This window comes from Mchenga conophoros, linkage group LG11, assembly GCF_057382185.1.
Source record: "Mchenga conophoros isolate Kocher_MC1m ecotype Shallow Benthic linkage group LG11, M_conophoros_male_GT1.1, whole genome shotgun sequence".
NCBI classification, from domain to species: Eukaryota; Metazoa; Chordata; class Actinopteri; order Cichliformes; family Cichlidae; genus Mchenga; species Mchenga conophoros.
The window spans coordinates 9478479-9493868 of record NC_140536.1 but is presented as its reverse complement, the minus strand read 5'-3'; the positions used below and the strand labels follow the sequence as shown (position 1 = coordinate 9493868).

General features: G+C 40.6%; 3 protein-coding genes across 23 annotated transcripts in view; 2 read left to right on the top strand and 1 right to left on the bottom strand.

Moving 5' to 3' along the window:
• The window catches only part of rims2a (regulating synaptic membrane exocytosis 2a), a 158636-nt gene extending 154394 nt beyond the window's left edge, over positions 1-4242 (top strand). For all 21 annotated transcript variants that reach the window (XM_085290795.1, XM_085290793.1, XM_085290792.1 and 18 more), the window contains 5 exons: positions 342-483; positions 646-758; positions 876-977; positions 1115-1254; positions 1604-4242. In XM_085290795.1, coding sequence (XP_085146921.1) covers positions 342-483; positions 646-758; positions 876-977; positions 1115-1254; positions 1604-1807 — 701 coding nt within the window. In that variant the 3' untranslated portion in view covers positions 1808-4242. The remainder of the gene's footprint in view (positions 1-341; positions 484-645; positions 759-875; positions 978-1114; positions 1255-1603) is intronic.
• Positions 4243-5465: 1223 nt separating this feature from the next.
• LOC146563605 (uncharacterized) lies at positions 5466-6756 on the bottom strand. The gene has a single exon (XM_085290280.1). The coding sequence runs from the start codon at positions 6524-6526 to the stop codon at positions 5519-5521; it is 1008 nt and encodes a 335-aa protein (XP_085146406.1). The 5' UTR covers positions 6527-6756; the 3' UTR covers positions 5466-5518.
• A 1923-nt stretch (positions 6757-8679) lies between these two features.
• Positions 8680-10648, top strand: dcstamp (dendrocyte expressed seven transmembrane protein). The gene is made up of 3 exons (XM_085290279.1): positions 8680-9741; positions 9828-10160; positions 10266-10648. Exons 1-3 carry the CDS (start codon positions 8695-8697, stop codon positions 10323-10325), a joined length of 1440 nt encoding a protein of 479 aa, XP_085146405.1. The 5' UTR covers positions 8680-8694; the 3' UTR covers positions 10326-10648.
• Positions 10649-15390: the final 4742 nt, after the last annotated feature.

Sequence of the window (15390 nt, the reverse complement as noted above, 5' to 3'; positions counted from 1 at the left end):
CCCATAGGCAGTCGGTGGCGCAGACTGGAGGAAGGCTGCACATAGTGTTCCTAATATCGATCTTTTTAAAGAGACGGCAGTGCTCTGGTATAGAATTTGAATTCACTGAGGTGCGCTTTGTTTTCAGAATCAGAATCAGAATACTTTATTAATCCCGAAGGAAATTCGTTTTCTCCTGAGGAAAGATTTATGTACTCGATTAAAGCGTTCGTACACCAGTGATAATCCGCGCAAATGGTTCTCGCCGTGCGACTCGCATCCCCCCAGTTCAGTGTTGTGGACTGACAATTCTTCTCTCTCCTTCTCTGTCATTTGTGTCGTGCGTGTAACTCTGTGTTCAGAAGCGGGAGGTAAAAAGTTGCGCAGCACTATCCAGAGGAGCACAGAGACAGGCCTGGCGGTGGAGATGAGAAGCAGGATGACTCGGCAGGCCAGCAGGGAGTCCACAGACGGAAGCATGAACAGCTACAGCTCCGAGGGAAAGTAAGGAGACATGCACTTGTGCTCTGCGGACGATCAGAAAACTAATTCAGCAGCTTTTATATACACGAAAAATTCAGAATTTCATTTGGTAACTTATATCAGGTTCTAGTCTAACTATAAACACCTGGTGTTTTTATTTTTTTTTCTTTGTTAATGTTTCAGTCTCATCTTCCCTGGTGTGAGGCTGTCCTCAGATGCCCAGTTCAGTGACTTCCTGGATGGTCTTGGCCCTGCTCAGCTGGTTGGGCGACAGACATTGGCTACTCCCCCTATGGGTGAGGACAGTTATCCTTTTTTTTCCTTTTTTTTTTTTTTTACAGAGATTTGTAGCTTGAAATGATGAAAGCTTCACTTCAGACAAGTTAAAATCTTCAGTTTTGTTGGTTGTTTAGGAGACATCCAGATTGGCATGGTGGAGAAGAAAGGTGCACTGGAGGTGGAGGTCATCAGAGCCCGTGGCCTTGTGGGAAAACCAGGTTCCAAGGCACTGCCAGGTAATCAAAACTACTAAATGTGCTAGTCTATGTCAGGTATTCACAGAGTGAATAAAGGTAAGCATGACTTGGTTGCGGAAAGAGAAAAGGAAACCTTTCAAAAGCTCATCTCTCCTTTACGCTTTCTTGATTTCCAGCACCGTATGTAAAGGTCTACCTTTTGGAAAACGGAGTCTGCATAGCCAAAAAGAAAACTAAAGTAGCAAGAAAAACCTTGGATCCTCTTTATCAGCAGCAACTGCCGTTTGAGGAGAGTCCAGGAGGGAAGGTTTTACAGGTAAGAATGTTATTCCTTTAGACTGCAACAAAGTGTCACAATTAGCATTTCTCCTTGCAGTCTGCTGGCCTCAATGCAAGGTCACACAGCTGATACGGTTCTGCACATCAGATTGGCTTTTTCATATAAAAAGCTATATAAGTTGTATTGGGGTTCATCTGATTGTTGGGGTTTTCTCTGTATTATTGTATGGTCTTTACCTTACAATATAAAGCACCTTGAGGCAATTGTTGTTGTGATTTGGCACTAAATAAATAAAACTGAATTGAATTTTGACCAAGACTGTTGACTTCATTTATCTTTCTAAACTTGCTCCATCCTTTAAAGTTTTTTTGGTTCTTGTTTGCAGGTCATCGTATGGGGTGACTATGGACGTATGGACCATAAATCATTCATGGGAGCAGTTCAGATACTGTTAGATGAGCTGGACCTGTCCAACATGGTGATTGGCTGGTACAAGCTCTTTCCTCCTTCCTCACTGGTGGACCCTACTCTGGCCCCACTGACAAGAAGAGCTTCCCAATCCTCACTGGACAGTTTCTCTCGATCATAGCAGCGTGTGGACTGATAGCGTTGTTGTAGCAGCCAGTGTTGCGATTACAGGTCACGCCCCCCCCGGTTACACTGCATGCTTGATGTTGTGTCTTCTGAGCCTGTTTCTAGGGGTGCAAACGTGATCCTGTGTTTTGAGCAAAAACGTCACGCACACTGTGCATGTGGCGAAGCGTATCGCGAGCGCCTGGTAGCAGGGATTGCCAGGTGTTGTTGTTGTTGTTTGGAGGAAGCCGGAATGAACTCCTTAGCACGAGGAATCCGTCAATTCCAGGTTTTCATCCAATTCGAAGCCATGGGGGTCAACACTGGGAACCTCTGAATGAGTTCTACAGAAGCCCTTTTCGAATGAAAAATCTGTGTGTTGCTTGATTTTATTTTTTTTCCTGTGTCGTTTTCATTTCTTTTATTTACTTTTTTCTTTAAATGTCAGTGTACTTGTCTCTGAAGGGGGTGACAGTGTTTCTAACCAGATGCTTGGTCACGCCACGCCAACAGACCTAGCCGTGTAGATGGAATTTTCGAGACCATCACTTTGGGTGAGGTGTGTCCCAGCTTGTAACCACACTCCCACAGACCCCAAAAAGAAAAAACCCTGCATACTCTACATATATCTACCCGTTCAACCCATACTGGTAAAGCACCGTAAAAGATTAATCAAATGCCACTTTAAAGTGGCTGCCCTCAACACCCCCTTCCCCCAAAAAATAAATAAATACAGTAACAATCCAAACTCCATGAAAAGATGTACAATCTTACCATATTTCTTTCTCTGTTGATATATTGTATGAAAATTAAATGAGATTTTTCTTTTCCCTTTTTTTAGTTTCTTTGCATGGACACAAATTTAGCTGAATAAAAAAAGAAAGAAGAAAATTATTTTCTTGAGGCTGTAACTTGCAAAAAAAAAAAAGATGAAAATAAACAGAATCAGCCATTTTCAACAATTTATATTATTTTTAAAGAAAATTTTCACTAGTGCATGGTTTTCAAGGGGAGTGAATGCAACATCGTGACTGAAAAAAAAAAGGACATTGTTTATCATTCTTTACACCATTCATGAATCTGCATTTTGCAGACATGCAGAAAAGGGGAACTTAAGAATTATTTAACAGAAAATGTTTATGTGACAAAAAGTGATAATGAAAATAAATGTAAATGATCTATTTCATTGTAAAAGGCTAATGCCTTATAAAGATAAACATAATGTGCAAATTGTACATGTTTCTCTTTTTCTTCCTTTCCCAGGGTACTTCTCATCGTACTATTCATTGCTACCATTGTTCAGTCCCCTGACATCGTCCAGATTTTAGGACTGTTGGTTACTTTACAGTACTGTATCGTTTCACTATGTTTGTTTTCTTCCTTCTTTTGGATTTGGATTTGTTTAACAAGCATGTTGAAAAGGGTCTTTTGCAACATGGCTTGGGCACACCTTACAGTAACTCAGCATGTTTTGATAAAGATGATATTTGGAATTTTTGCAATTTCTTGTACAGTGCATGTCAACTTCATTACTTTTCTCCCTCACCTTAAATTGAGCTCTATGGCAAATTAGTTCTTGGTCTTCCTGGGCCATTTATTGAAGTTTTAACAGAACATTCCACCCCACCCGAAAGTCACATTTTCTTTCAGGTTTTTGAGGAAAAAAAAGAAGAAGAAAAAATATGACAAGGAAAATATTTTATATTTAATGGATGCTGGCAAAACAGTTGTGATTGCAAGTGTATTTTATTTCAGTATTGTTGACGAACATGCAAAAATAATCTGTACTGGTACAGCAAAGAGGTCTATACCGAATCAAGAGACGGCAAACATGCGCGACATGCGTGTTGCCATGGTTCAATTTTACATCACTGTTTGTGAAGATGAGCTAATCACAAGTTGAAATAATAAGGGATATTGCCACAGAATTTTTTTTTCTTGTTTTAATGAAAATGAAATTACTTTACTATATTTTTGTTAGTTTTATTTAAAAGCCAAGACCAGTTTATTTTTTATTTTCTATTTTTAGTAATTAACAATACTTCTCGTGTCTGGGAAGTACATGAATCTTATAGTTGCAGTATGTCTGAATGAAACTGAATTGAGGCATTGTTCCTTTTCCACGTGAAGATAATGCATTTTAATGTCAGAGAAAAACCTTGTCGCTTTAACAAGCTACAGTATATATTTTCATTTTCATTGTACATACCTTTAGATGTCAGAATTTGAGTAAACAAGCTACCACAAGTAGACTGATAGATTCTTTTGGAAGAGGAAAAATGCCTCATGATGACAAAGACATGTTATTTATCCTTTTGAATGCCTTTTCATTTTCTCTTTTTGGTGCAATGTGTTAATGCCAAGGCTATGTCTTGGTTAAGTATGGTTGAGTACAGAGATTTATGTAAGTTATTTTTCAAATTAAAAATAAAAAAAATGATATTACACTGATGTCAAGAGTTGAGTGATGATCAAATTAACGCACACTCACACACACTACATCATCTTTTACATCAATGTGAATAAGTTGCTCTTTTTAGTTGTTTATAGACAGATTCTGATTTCATTTATTGACCTAACTGCACAATGTTGCCAGTTAGGTCACTTTTCTTCATGCAATAATGGTAAAGGAATGGTTCTAAATTTCGGTCCTTAGGATGGCTTGTTTTAGGTTTGTAGGTGTTTCCCCATTCCAAAACACCTGAATGAAGAGCTTGGAGAAGACATGTAAGGTACAAATGACAAATGTGATATCCACCTTTCATTTCTAAAGTTCCACACAGTGTAATGAGAAACATTTAGACACATAGAAACCCATGCAATCACACATGCATGCTATTGCACATAAACCATGCATGAGCACAGACAAAGAAACACAAAAACACAGTTCTTTGTGATTTGTTGCCTGACGGTGGTTGTGGCTCACCTCCTCTACAACAACCCGGAGTAATTCATACAAATCAGTGACTGATTGGAAGGCTGGGGGTTCAATCCCTGGCTGCTCCAGTCTGAAGATCCTCGGGCAAGATACTAAACCCAAATTGCTCCCAGTGTGTTCATCAATGTGTGTGTGAATGTTAGACAGAGGGCACTTAGATGTAGAAGAGGAGTTTGCCCAAATATGTTTGTTAAATGGTGAATGTATTGTATAAAGTGATTTGAGTGCTTAAGTAGAGTAGAAAAACATTAGCCATCCAGCCATCAAGTGGGACTGATTGGAGTCTTTGCCAGGCCGATTTTGGCCCCTGGGCCCTATGTTTGACACCCTAGATTTAAAGGTGTTTTTTGTTTTTTTTAGTTTTGCTTTAAATCCTGTCCTCTCTGGCAGCTTTTGCAGTCAGAATAGCCAAACACACTTTGCTTTTCCAAAAACAGTTATAAAAAAATCTCTGTAGCCTCCTCTTATTCATGTGAATCTTTTATCTGTTCATTTATTCATTTCTATCTGTGTTATTTCAGTTATTGCATTAAAAAAATAAAAAATAAACATACAGCACATGGAATAAAAAATTAGAAAATACACAGACACGTGAATCCACAATCTTCTTGTAGTGTGAGTGTAAATGTGAGAGAGAGAGACTGTCTGTGTATGTGTCTTTGTCACAAACATTTCCTAATCTCTATTCAGAATCTGTAAGCACAGGAGTCTTTACACACTGCTCTTTTGACTTTGCATTTATTCAGTATTCTCGTTCATATGTGTAGTCAGATTATAGAGGTTGACGCCTCAAATCTGTTTTCTCTGCGTTGACTGCAGAATGTTCTTGGTGGTGGAGCGGATGCTGGTCACAAACAGTTCATTTCCTTTCTTTGTGAAATGGACTCCGTCTGGTACAAAGATTGTGTTGTCGAAAAATTTCAAACAGGGATGTTCAATAATCACCCCTCCAAAGCAGTGGGCAGCCTTTCTCATGGTATGGTTGACAATCTCCCTGTCCTTATTTATCTTCCATGGACTTCCATACCTCCACACTTGGCGCTGATTGATGCAGGAATAAGCAATCGTCATTGAGGGGAACTCTTTGTGCAGTTGCATCAATTCCATCTTCATTATACCAGAAAGTTGCTGGGCAGACATGAGTCCTAAATCATTGCCACCAGCGTGGATAATCAATATGTCAGGCGGGCTCCGTGTAGATAACTCTTCATAAAAACGTGGAAGGACGCCGCTCCAGCCCATCCCTCCTTTGCCAAACCATTGGACTTTGGCATTAAGTCCCAAATTCTCTCCAAACTTCTGTCTTGCTCCGAACTCTCCTCTTTTGACGTAGCTTGAGCCAACGATCCAAATGTTTCTAACTTTCTGGTCTTCTGGCCTCTTTTTCTCCATCCCTTTGCTTTCAGAGGATCTGGCATCATTCTGGAAACTCGAGGCCGTATCATTCAATTTCTTGCCTTTGAGTCGGATCATCGTGATAGCGGCACTTTTTTGGATGCTTGGTGGTGTCACAGCTGATTCATTCTTGTCTGTGTCTTTCTTCATCCCTTTTCTTTCTGAAAAGCAGGCCTCAGTGATGCTTCTGCAGTTGGTTGAAATCTGACTGAAATTTCTTTTCAGTACAAATTTCTGTCCACAGATTCTGCGTTTTCCCCTTGCTGGGGAGGAGCTGTCAGCACTTCTGCTGCAATTTTGTGCAGCATCATGCTGGATTCGCTTTCTCTTTAGTGGGAGCTTGACAGGGTTTAAACCCAGCTGATCTTTCTCAGACACTGGCGACAGGTTTTGGCGCTGCATTCTTGTAAAAAGATGCTACACCACTTGGCTGGATCCAATAAATACAGCAACAGTTTTCCTGAAGCTTGTCAGTGTATTCACAATGTTTCTTCCCCAAAAAATTTTCAAAATGCGATATTTAGACACTTAAACAACGAGCTCGGATTTTTGTTGTGCACTCACGAAGGAAGGGCAGTGAAATGACTGAAGCCTCTGCTCTGTATGGGTATTTCTGTTCCGTTGTGACGTCATACACCTAGTAACTCTCAGCAGGCAGACTGCAGCTCTTTCATTTAACAGACAAACATTCTGCACAGTGAAGATGTTTTTATTTGAATTTGTTTGTTTTTGGAGTTTATGGGATGTTTTAGAGAGAATTTTTGCTTTCCCATCAAAACACAAATAAATTCATATGAATACGTTTAAAGTGCACTATACATGTAAACAGTGATTATTTACTCATATTGAGTTAACAGGTTTTTTTCCTCTCAAATATGTGATTATGGATGCTTATTTCATGTAATAACTAGACCATTTGCTGTGGCAAGTACATACATTTGATTTTATGTGACTGTGACAGAGTCTCATGTTGCAATGAATGAGTCCCAGTCAGTGTGCAGATACAGGGAATCCGTTTAGATGTAAATAAAACCAGTGTTTCTGTGTCAGGGGGCCGGGTCTGTGAGTTTGTTTAGTACTTTTGATTGTTATATTGAAATCATGTAAAGTTCTTGTGTTATTATTTTAGTTAAGGTTTACTTGCGTTTTGATCTAGTTATGTTTCTTCTGTGTCTCCTTGCTTGTGTCTTTTGTGTGCCCCCTGTCTCCCCATGTATTTCATGTCTTCGTGTTGCATGTTCTATTTGTCAAGCTGGTGTTGTCTTGTCTACGTCCCTTTTCTCTTTCCTGTTTTATTGCGAAGAGTCTGGTGTTCCATGTTAAGTGTGTTTAGTTGTACTTCCCCTGTGGCGTTCAGGTTCATTTGTGTCAGCTGTTTTCTCCATTACCCTCCTGTGTATGTAAGTCCTCTTTCTCACTAATTCATTGTCGATTCATCTGTTTTCCTCCCTCCACGTCACGTCAGCTTTCTCATAATCCTGTTCAGGTCCATGTTTCTGGTTTTCTTGCACCTGCTCAGATTTATGTTCATGTTTCTCTTGTCATAGTTTTCATAGGTTTTAGTTTTACTTCTCGCACCTGTTCGCCTTGCTTTGTTTTTGTGTTCATGCTTTTTCAGCCAAATCAACGGCTCGCTTTTTGATTAAACTTCATTTCAGTCTCTCCCTTGTCTGCTTTTCGGGTCCACACCACAAACACACCGGCTGCTCTGTCGACAACTTACTTCGCTTAATGTTTCAATTCAACAGGTCTCTCCTTGACAGGGTTGTGCAAGTTTTTTTTCCCAATTAAACCTAAAAAAAGGCATCTATTGTGTCTACTATGAAGGAAAATACCACAAGATAGACTTTCTGAAGTATTATTTTCTTTGTCTGAAAAATCGAAGCCTGTTCTAAAGGTAATTAGCTAAATACACTCGCTAAGTATTCAGGTCACGCTCACAAATCAGTGAAAATGTTTTCTTTTTATCACCTCTCTCTGAAGCAAACATTCAATGCTAGCCTCAGTGTGTGAATAAAGTACACAGAACTTAATGTGCTGACCAAGACAGTGCTGAAATTCTGATGTTAAGCATTACAACATTGAGGTTTTGCAGATCACATGACCACTAACCACTTAACGTTAAGTTGCCTGGCATTTTGGACATGTGACAAACATGATGACCATATAGGGTCAAATGAATACAGTCACACGGACCTTCTAATTCTATTGAATATTAGGATTCTCTGAAATCACCTACTCCTGTAAAAGGGTATTTTATCATTGTTTCATAATTCAGCCTCTGTTTACTTCTGCTTGTGGTTGAAAAATAGGGATGACTACAAAATGACTAATGACAAAGGCAAGAGTCTTCCTGTTTCTGTCGTATTTAAGGCGACTGCGCTCTACATGAATCAGAAGAGCTGCTGAGCTTTATACATCAGGCTACTACTTCGCCTTTCTGTTCAGCACAAGTGTCTTTTCGGGCACAGTAGTTACTGAATATATTGTATTTGTTAATGATTTTCTTATAACCTGCCATTTCATTCCAATTTTGCTTTTGCTTTTCAACGTCTACTTTAATATCCAGGATGCTTTTCTCATGGATTGCAGTAAAACAAAGCCTTAAAGATGTGGGTTTTCAAGCTGTGGATGTGTTCACCACTGGTAAAAGGGATGGATTCAGAAGAACAATCCTTCTCCTCCTCATCTGTAGCATTTCCAGCCTCCTGCTCAGCTCCCTGCTCCTCCTGTACCTCCTTTTCGCTCAGGACTATGAGCTAGCAGTGGCTGGGGGGATTGCCGCCTGCTTTGGGACACTGCTGACTGTTGCCCTCTTCCTATCAAAGAGAGTAAGGTGTTTAGGGACTCTTTTTGTTATATCCATTTTCATGAAAAAGAGTAGGAACTTGCTGTTAACTGCTGGAACCAGCTTAGTGGTTCTTAAGAACATCCGTAACACTCTGGAGAACCTCTCGCTGCTGGTCAGGAGTATGATTTGCAACCTGAAGGCAAAAAAAGCCTCCATCATTGCTCCATTTACTAACTATGTTCAGATGTTGAAGTGGATCGGAGACATGCTCAAAGGGGTTACAAACCTGGGAGTAGTGAGATTTGACTCCCAGCTCAACGTCTCTCCAAGATTGGAATCAGAAGAATTCAGGCAGAGGCTCGCAGGAGCAGAGCAGAAGCTCAACGAGACTGTTAAATATGCACAGGCCCTGATGAATACAGTGAGCTCAGTGACCGACAGGATGTTTCCTGCCATCAGCTTCCTCGTGCTCATGATGTTTATAGCATTGCACATAAAAAAATACTGCAGAGACATGAAATACAAAAACAGGTTCATCAGCAGCAAGTTTGTTCATTTTGACGAGAAGCAGAAGGCGGAAGGAAAATCCCACGTCCTTCCCCTCACGGCAGAGGAGGAGCAGCTGTACACCTTCATTCCCTCCGCCCGTCCCACAACAAGAGAAGGGAAAGCTATGGTGAAATTTGGAATTCCAGTTGTCTCCCATTTCATAGCTTGGGTCATATTCATAACTGTGGACGCCTTGCTGTACTGTTTTGTTGACATTGTTACAGCAAGGTTATCAGAGCTGGAGCCATTCCACATCCCTTTGTTAATGAGCATCAAAGTAAGTACACCGTAGTAAATATTTATTTATTTTTTAAATATTTTCCTCATCTCAACCACAAAAGACTCACTTGTTTATCCTTGCAGGGAATTGCAACTTTAATTGGAATGTCTCTTGGACAAGAAAATCATGAAAAAGACTTTTCCTACTCTGTGACTCTGTTTGAGAAGCAGTGCCTCCCCAAACCCAAGTTGTTGCTATATAGTTCTGTAATTCCACTGACTGCCATCCTGCTCACTCTGCTTGTTATGGCTCTGATGTCAACCAAAGTCTCCCAGCTAAGGTTGATGGTCTGTGAACAGTTCTTCCCCTCTGCTGCAGAGGAGAGAGTGGAATACCTCCACGGCAAAATCCTGAGGAAGAGATTCAAAATGAGAAAGGAGAAAAACAACTGCAGCCTCAGGTCACTTATTACCAAGGTGCATGTTAACATATTGCTTGAGAATAACTATTGCAAGGCAAAAAAAAAAGGAAAAAAAAAGCCAAATCTCTAATTATGTAGTTTTTCTGTTCTTCTTCATCAGCCATATTTCTGGTTTCCGCTACTGTTTCATTCTAAAGAGGATCCACAAAGTATCCTGTGAGGAAAATCTTCTCCACACAGACACTCTAGTGATGGCGGTGCTAGTCCTGGTGCAGACTGACAGATCAACATGGATGGTCCATGGATCTCGCGGAGAGAAATATCAGCCTTATACTTTAGTCTGAATTATTGTCTGAAGGCCAAGAAAAATGCCCAGCAGATTTGTTTTCCCAAGTGGATCCTTACGGCTTTACCATACTGGTCCACTTGACTGATCTTTATTTATTTATTTATTTATTTAAAGTTTTAAGTTATTACAGTCGGAACAGACATGTCCGGGGGATAAGAAAGGGAAAGACGCAGACAGGAGAAGTTCAAGAAAAGGAGAGGGAAAGATTAACAGAGGGGAAGAGGGACAGTGAGAAAAGACACTACACATCTGTTAAAAGAAGAAAACAAGCAGAACGAGAACAACCTCCCCACCAGCTGAAGAGGCCCCCAGTTCCATCGATGCACCAGAGGCCCCCCGCACCAGGGTTGGGCCTCCGTGCATGCACCCACCCACAACCTCGGTGACACACCAACCAGGACCCAAGCCCCAAAGGCCCAGCCAGAGCCCCAGCCCGGAGGCAGAGCACGCCCAGAACCCCAAGTCCACTCTGGACCCACCCAGAGTTCAGCTAGACTACCAGGTCGGTAACCTTCGTCCGCCAGCACAGACCCTCCTCCAGCCCTGCTGCAGGCAACCACCAGGAAAACACCACCCAAGAGCCACAGATCCCCATTCAGTTCAGTACCACAGCCCCCAGGTTGAGTCCCCCAAGAATCCCCAGACACCCCAAGCCTGTACCTACCCCCACATCAAGCGCAATAATGAAGGCGGGAAGACTAAAATGATCTTTCAGACGGTCTCTATAATGGTTAGAATTAGGATTATTTTTATTTTTCCAGTTCATGAAGACAGTTATCTTGGCAATGCATACGTTGGTGAGAACCATGTGGGCTGTATTCATCTATGTAGTGAGGTCATCCAAGATGCCCAACAAGTGGACTAGAGCGAAGGCTGGAATCAGTGGCGGTCCTAGCCTGTTTGGCGCCCTGGGCGAACACTCCCTCTGGCCGCCCCCCACCACGATGCTGCCCTGGGCAACCGCCCGTGTTGCCCATATCAAAAACCGCTACTGGCTGGAATGTTACATTTCAGATACTTTGATAAGTCTTCACATATCCAGCACCTAACCCTCTGCACTGGTGGAAAGAACCAAACAGCGTAACTGTCAGGTTTATTGCCTTGACAGTGTGAGCAGTTGTTAGAAGACATAAAGCCCATCTTGAATATCCATTGACCTGTATAGTGCACTCTGTGTAGTATTTTGTATTGTATTTTGGTCTAAGATGACTGATAAATCCGCTTCCCATTTTGCAAAAGGATATTGATTCATCTATTTTGGAGAGTGTCCAGTATATTTTAGACAGTAATTTGGGGTTTTAAGATTAAGAAATTGTACCACACATGATTGTGTTTGTAATTCAACTTGATTAGGCTTAAACTTTTTTTATTATAAATTTAATTTGTTGATATTCTAAAAATCTTTTCTTGTTAATCCCATACTGTACAACTAGTCTGTCAAATGGAATAAAGTCCTCCTTCTAATATATATTCCAAATATTTAATTCCTTTACGACTCCAATCTGGGAGGTTAATCATATTATTTTTCTGTAGTATGTCAGTTTTGTTCCAGATAGGTGTACATTCGCATGGGATTAATGAAGACTCAGTCATTTTAAGAAACTCCCATCGTGCTGTCAGAGAAGAGCTGATGTCGACTCTTTTAAAACATACATGTAGTTTGGTGTTTGAGCTGATAAATGGTAGGTCCGAAATCTCTATATTATTGCATAGTGCCTGTTCTACATCTAGCCAGGGTGCATCTAAGAGCGATGTTTTAACCATCCCCAGTGTTGGTAAGGGTACTTTTGAAATGTCTTCCACTACAGATTACAGACTACATGCCCCAAAATGTAGTTTGTAACGTATTCCGTTAAGTTACTCTGAATACTTTGATTACTTACTATATTGTCATGCTTTTTACAACTACATGAATGTACTTTTGCTGTGTGATTTATTAATATTACTGAAGGCTACTCGCCATACCAAAACCACCTAGATTTTTAAATCCTAATATAAAATCAGTGCCAGTAGGGTGGACATTAGGTGAGGCTGCAAATTTTGCAACGATCTCATATAGAAAACTTTCAGTGTATGTTATTTCAAAATACATCATAATACATTTCTCTTCAATTGTTTTATATTATATTTAACATTTAGCAGAATAAATATGTACTCTTTGCGCCCCAGTTCTCACCTGTAATCCACCACCTACTGTGTCATTATTATTCAGAAAACTAGAGCAGTATACTACTATTTATGGCATCACGTGACAGCTCAGTCTACTGGTAACCGTGGCGCAATTAAAGACCATAAGCTAAGAGGTATTACCTTGATTCAACAGAGCTGCAATGAGCTCTCAGCCATAGGAAATACATTACTTACCTATTACATCATGTTCATTATATAACATGACAGAGGAAGAATTTTATAATGAATCAACCCCAAACTATGATCATTTTGCCACTATCAGTTGTGATGGTTGCAGTCATTCCTGCTATGAATAAACACCTAATTATGTTTGTTACATAAAATATCAAATAAAGAAACCGCAGTTATAACCTCGCTTCTGCATTTTACCTCTGTGCAGAATGTAGAACAGCGATATTTGCTTACATAATCTAAGACAGATGTCATTTGCATGTGCAGAGAGCAGCACTGTGCTCTTCCTACTTATGCACTGTCACCGTTCATTAGCATCATGCAGGTGCTGTTTCTTCACTCAGCATAGGGACAGGTCACAGCCTACTGACTTCATAATGCAGACTGTGACAGGTGAGAAATGCAGTGATGTGTGAATAGGGAAAGGTCAAAACTGCTATTAATGTGTATTCCTCAGGGTAGTGTAGCGCAGGTAAATACTATTAGTTTATTACTGTCTTATTGGTATATACACAGTTTTGAGAAATCCCTTAGGCTGTGTTTGTTCATTATGCATTAATATTTGCAAAAAAAACTTCCTTTATTTAACAGCTTATGACAGATGTTTTAAGTAGTAGAAATCCTATACTATACACTACATGCTCAGTATATTTACTATCATTCTGCGTACTTAAATACTTAGTGGTACACACACGCTACATAGTAGTATGCTCAAATCATATCACTCAGCTGCAGTTGGAGAGGCGTCACCACTGGCTCAGCCTTGTAGAATTGAGGAAAGTCATGATTAATATATTTACTTAATATATAATTCCTGGCAAAGTGAGAACATATGCTTAGCGGCCACTACATTAGGTATACGTTGCAAAGATGCCCTTTTACCTTTAGAAATGCCTTCATTCCTCACGGCACAGACTCAACAAAGTGCTGGAAACATTCCACAGAGATTTTGCTCCATATTAACATGACAGGATCTTGCCGTTGCGTAAGATTTGTCAGCTGCACATCAGTGATGCAAAGCTTCGGTTCCACCACATTCCAAAGGTGCTCTTTTGGCCTGGGATTTGGTGACTATGCAGGTCATTTATGTACAGTGAACTCACTGTCATTTTCAAGACACCAGGTTGAGATTGTTACAGCCTTGTGACATGGCACATATCAGGCTGGAACCAGCCATAAGAATGGTGTTACACTGTTATCCAACCAATAGCCATTTGGTTGTAACGAGTGGTTATTTGAGTAAGTCATTTGAAAGGTCTTTCTTCACTATTCTGATGCTCAGCTTGAAGTTCAGAATACTAGAATAATAGATACTTTGAGTTACTCCCATACTTTGGTTAGTTAAGTATACCTCTTCAACTGCAGGTTAAACATTTTCATTGCTGTTACAGTTAGCAAGACTAATTGATATCACCATGTTTGGCAAAACCTGATTCTTAGAAATACTGTGATCACTTAAAAAATACTTTGGGTTACACTAGTTAAAGTGTAAATATTTAGTATGAATCACTTCCTCTGTGTTTAAAGCTTGAAAACTCAAGTTATAGCCAGGTCACCATTTTAAATAGGCTCACCATTCACTGTACAATACCCCACCATCCCCCAACCATCCTTTGCACCGTTTAAGAAAAGAGGAAAGAAGCATTCTTGCTTGAGGATGAGTAGGCATTCTGTGACTCACACACTACCTGTCATGATCCTGGGTCTGCTGACCCAGCGTTTTGTGTTTAGTTTATGTAGCCTTCAGGTTTCCTAAGTTTATCATTATCATGCCTAGGTGTTACTAGTTATTTTCCCCTCGTGTTTCCACTATGTTAAGTCTCCCCTGCTTTCATGTATTTTATGTCTGTGGCGTATGTTGTCAGTCCAGGTTGTCATGTTTATATCTCACTGTTTCCTGTCTTATTGTGAAGAGGTCTGGTGTGTCTGTGTTCATCGTGTTCAGTTTTACTCTCCCATTGTCACGTCGTTATGTTCATGTGTGTCAGCTGGTTCCCCATGTGTTGCCACTTCCCTCATTATCCTCCTGTGTCCATTTAGTCTGTGTGCTCTCAGCCATTCTTTGTCAGGTCGTCTGCTCATCCATGTCTCATCTCCAGGTACCCATGTCAGTTCACTATGGTTAAGGTTTTTCATGTTTTGTTATTAGTTCACCCAGTTTAGGTTATTGTTTAGTTTTCAACGATGCCCTATTATTTTGTACCCTCATTACTAGTCTCATTAAACGGCTTGTTTTGTTAATCCACACCACGTTTCGGTCTGCGCTTGAGTCCTCCTCTGCAACACATACGGCCTGCCCCAGCCAGACCGTGACACTACCACTGACCCGTGTGGCAACCTGATAAGCTCACACTATGTCTCAACTGGCCCTGTGGCATAATAACATGCCAGCATGCCCGCCCCAATGGGAAGCTGCCACATGATGCTCGATGACAGCCGCAGACCTTTTTTACCACGAGAAGGAATGAATGCAGTTCATACATGGGCATAGATGGAGTGTATAATGATGTGTGAGCCTGCTGAATATGCAAACACAGAGTCCGTCTGGGTCAGCGGAGTAAATCTTATTACCACA

What these genes read in the sequence shown, in the direction of transcription:
- dcstamp (XM_085290279.1), top strand. Translation starts at nt 8,695, where the DNA reads ATGCTTTTCTCATGGATTGCAGTAAAACAAAGCCTTAAAGATGTGGGT. An exon ending in CTTTGTTAATGAGCATCAAA is followed by an intron (nt 9,742 to 9,827) that starts GTAAGTACACCG and finishes TTATCCTTGCAG; the next exon opens with GGAATTGCAACTTTAATTGG. An exon ending in TCAGGTCACTTATTACCAAG is followed by an intron (nt 10,161 to 10,265) that starts GTGCATGTTAAC and finishes CTTCTTCATCAG; the next exon opens with CCATATTTCTGGTTTCCGCT.
- LOC146563605 (XM_085290280.1), bottom strand. Translation starts at nt 6,526, where the DNA reads ATGCAGCGCCAAAACCTGTCGCCAGTGTCTGAGAAAGATCAGCTGGGT.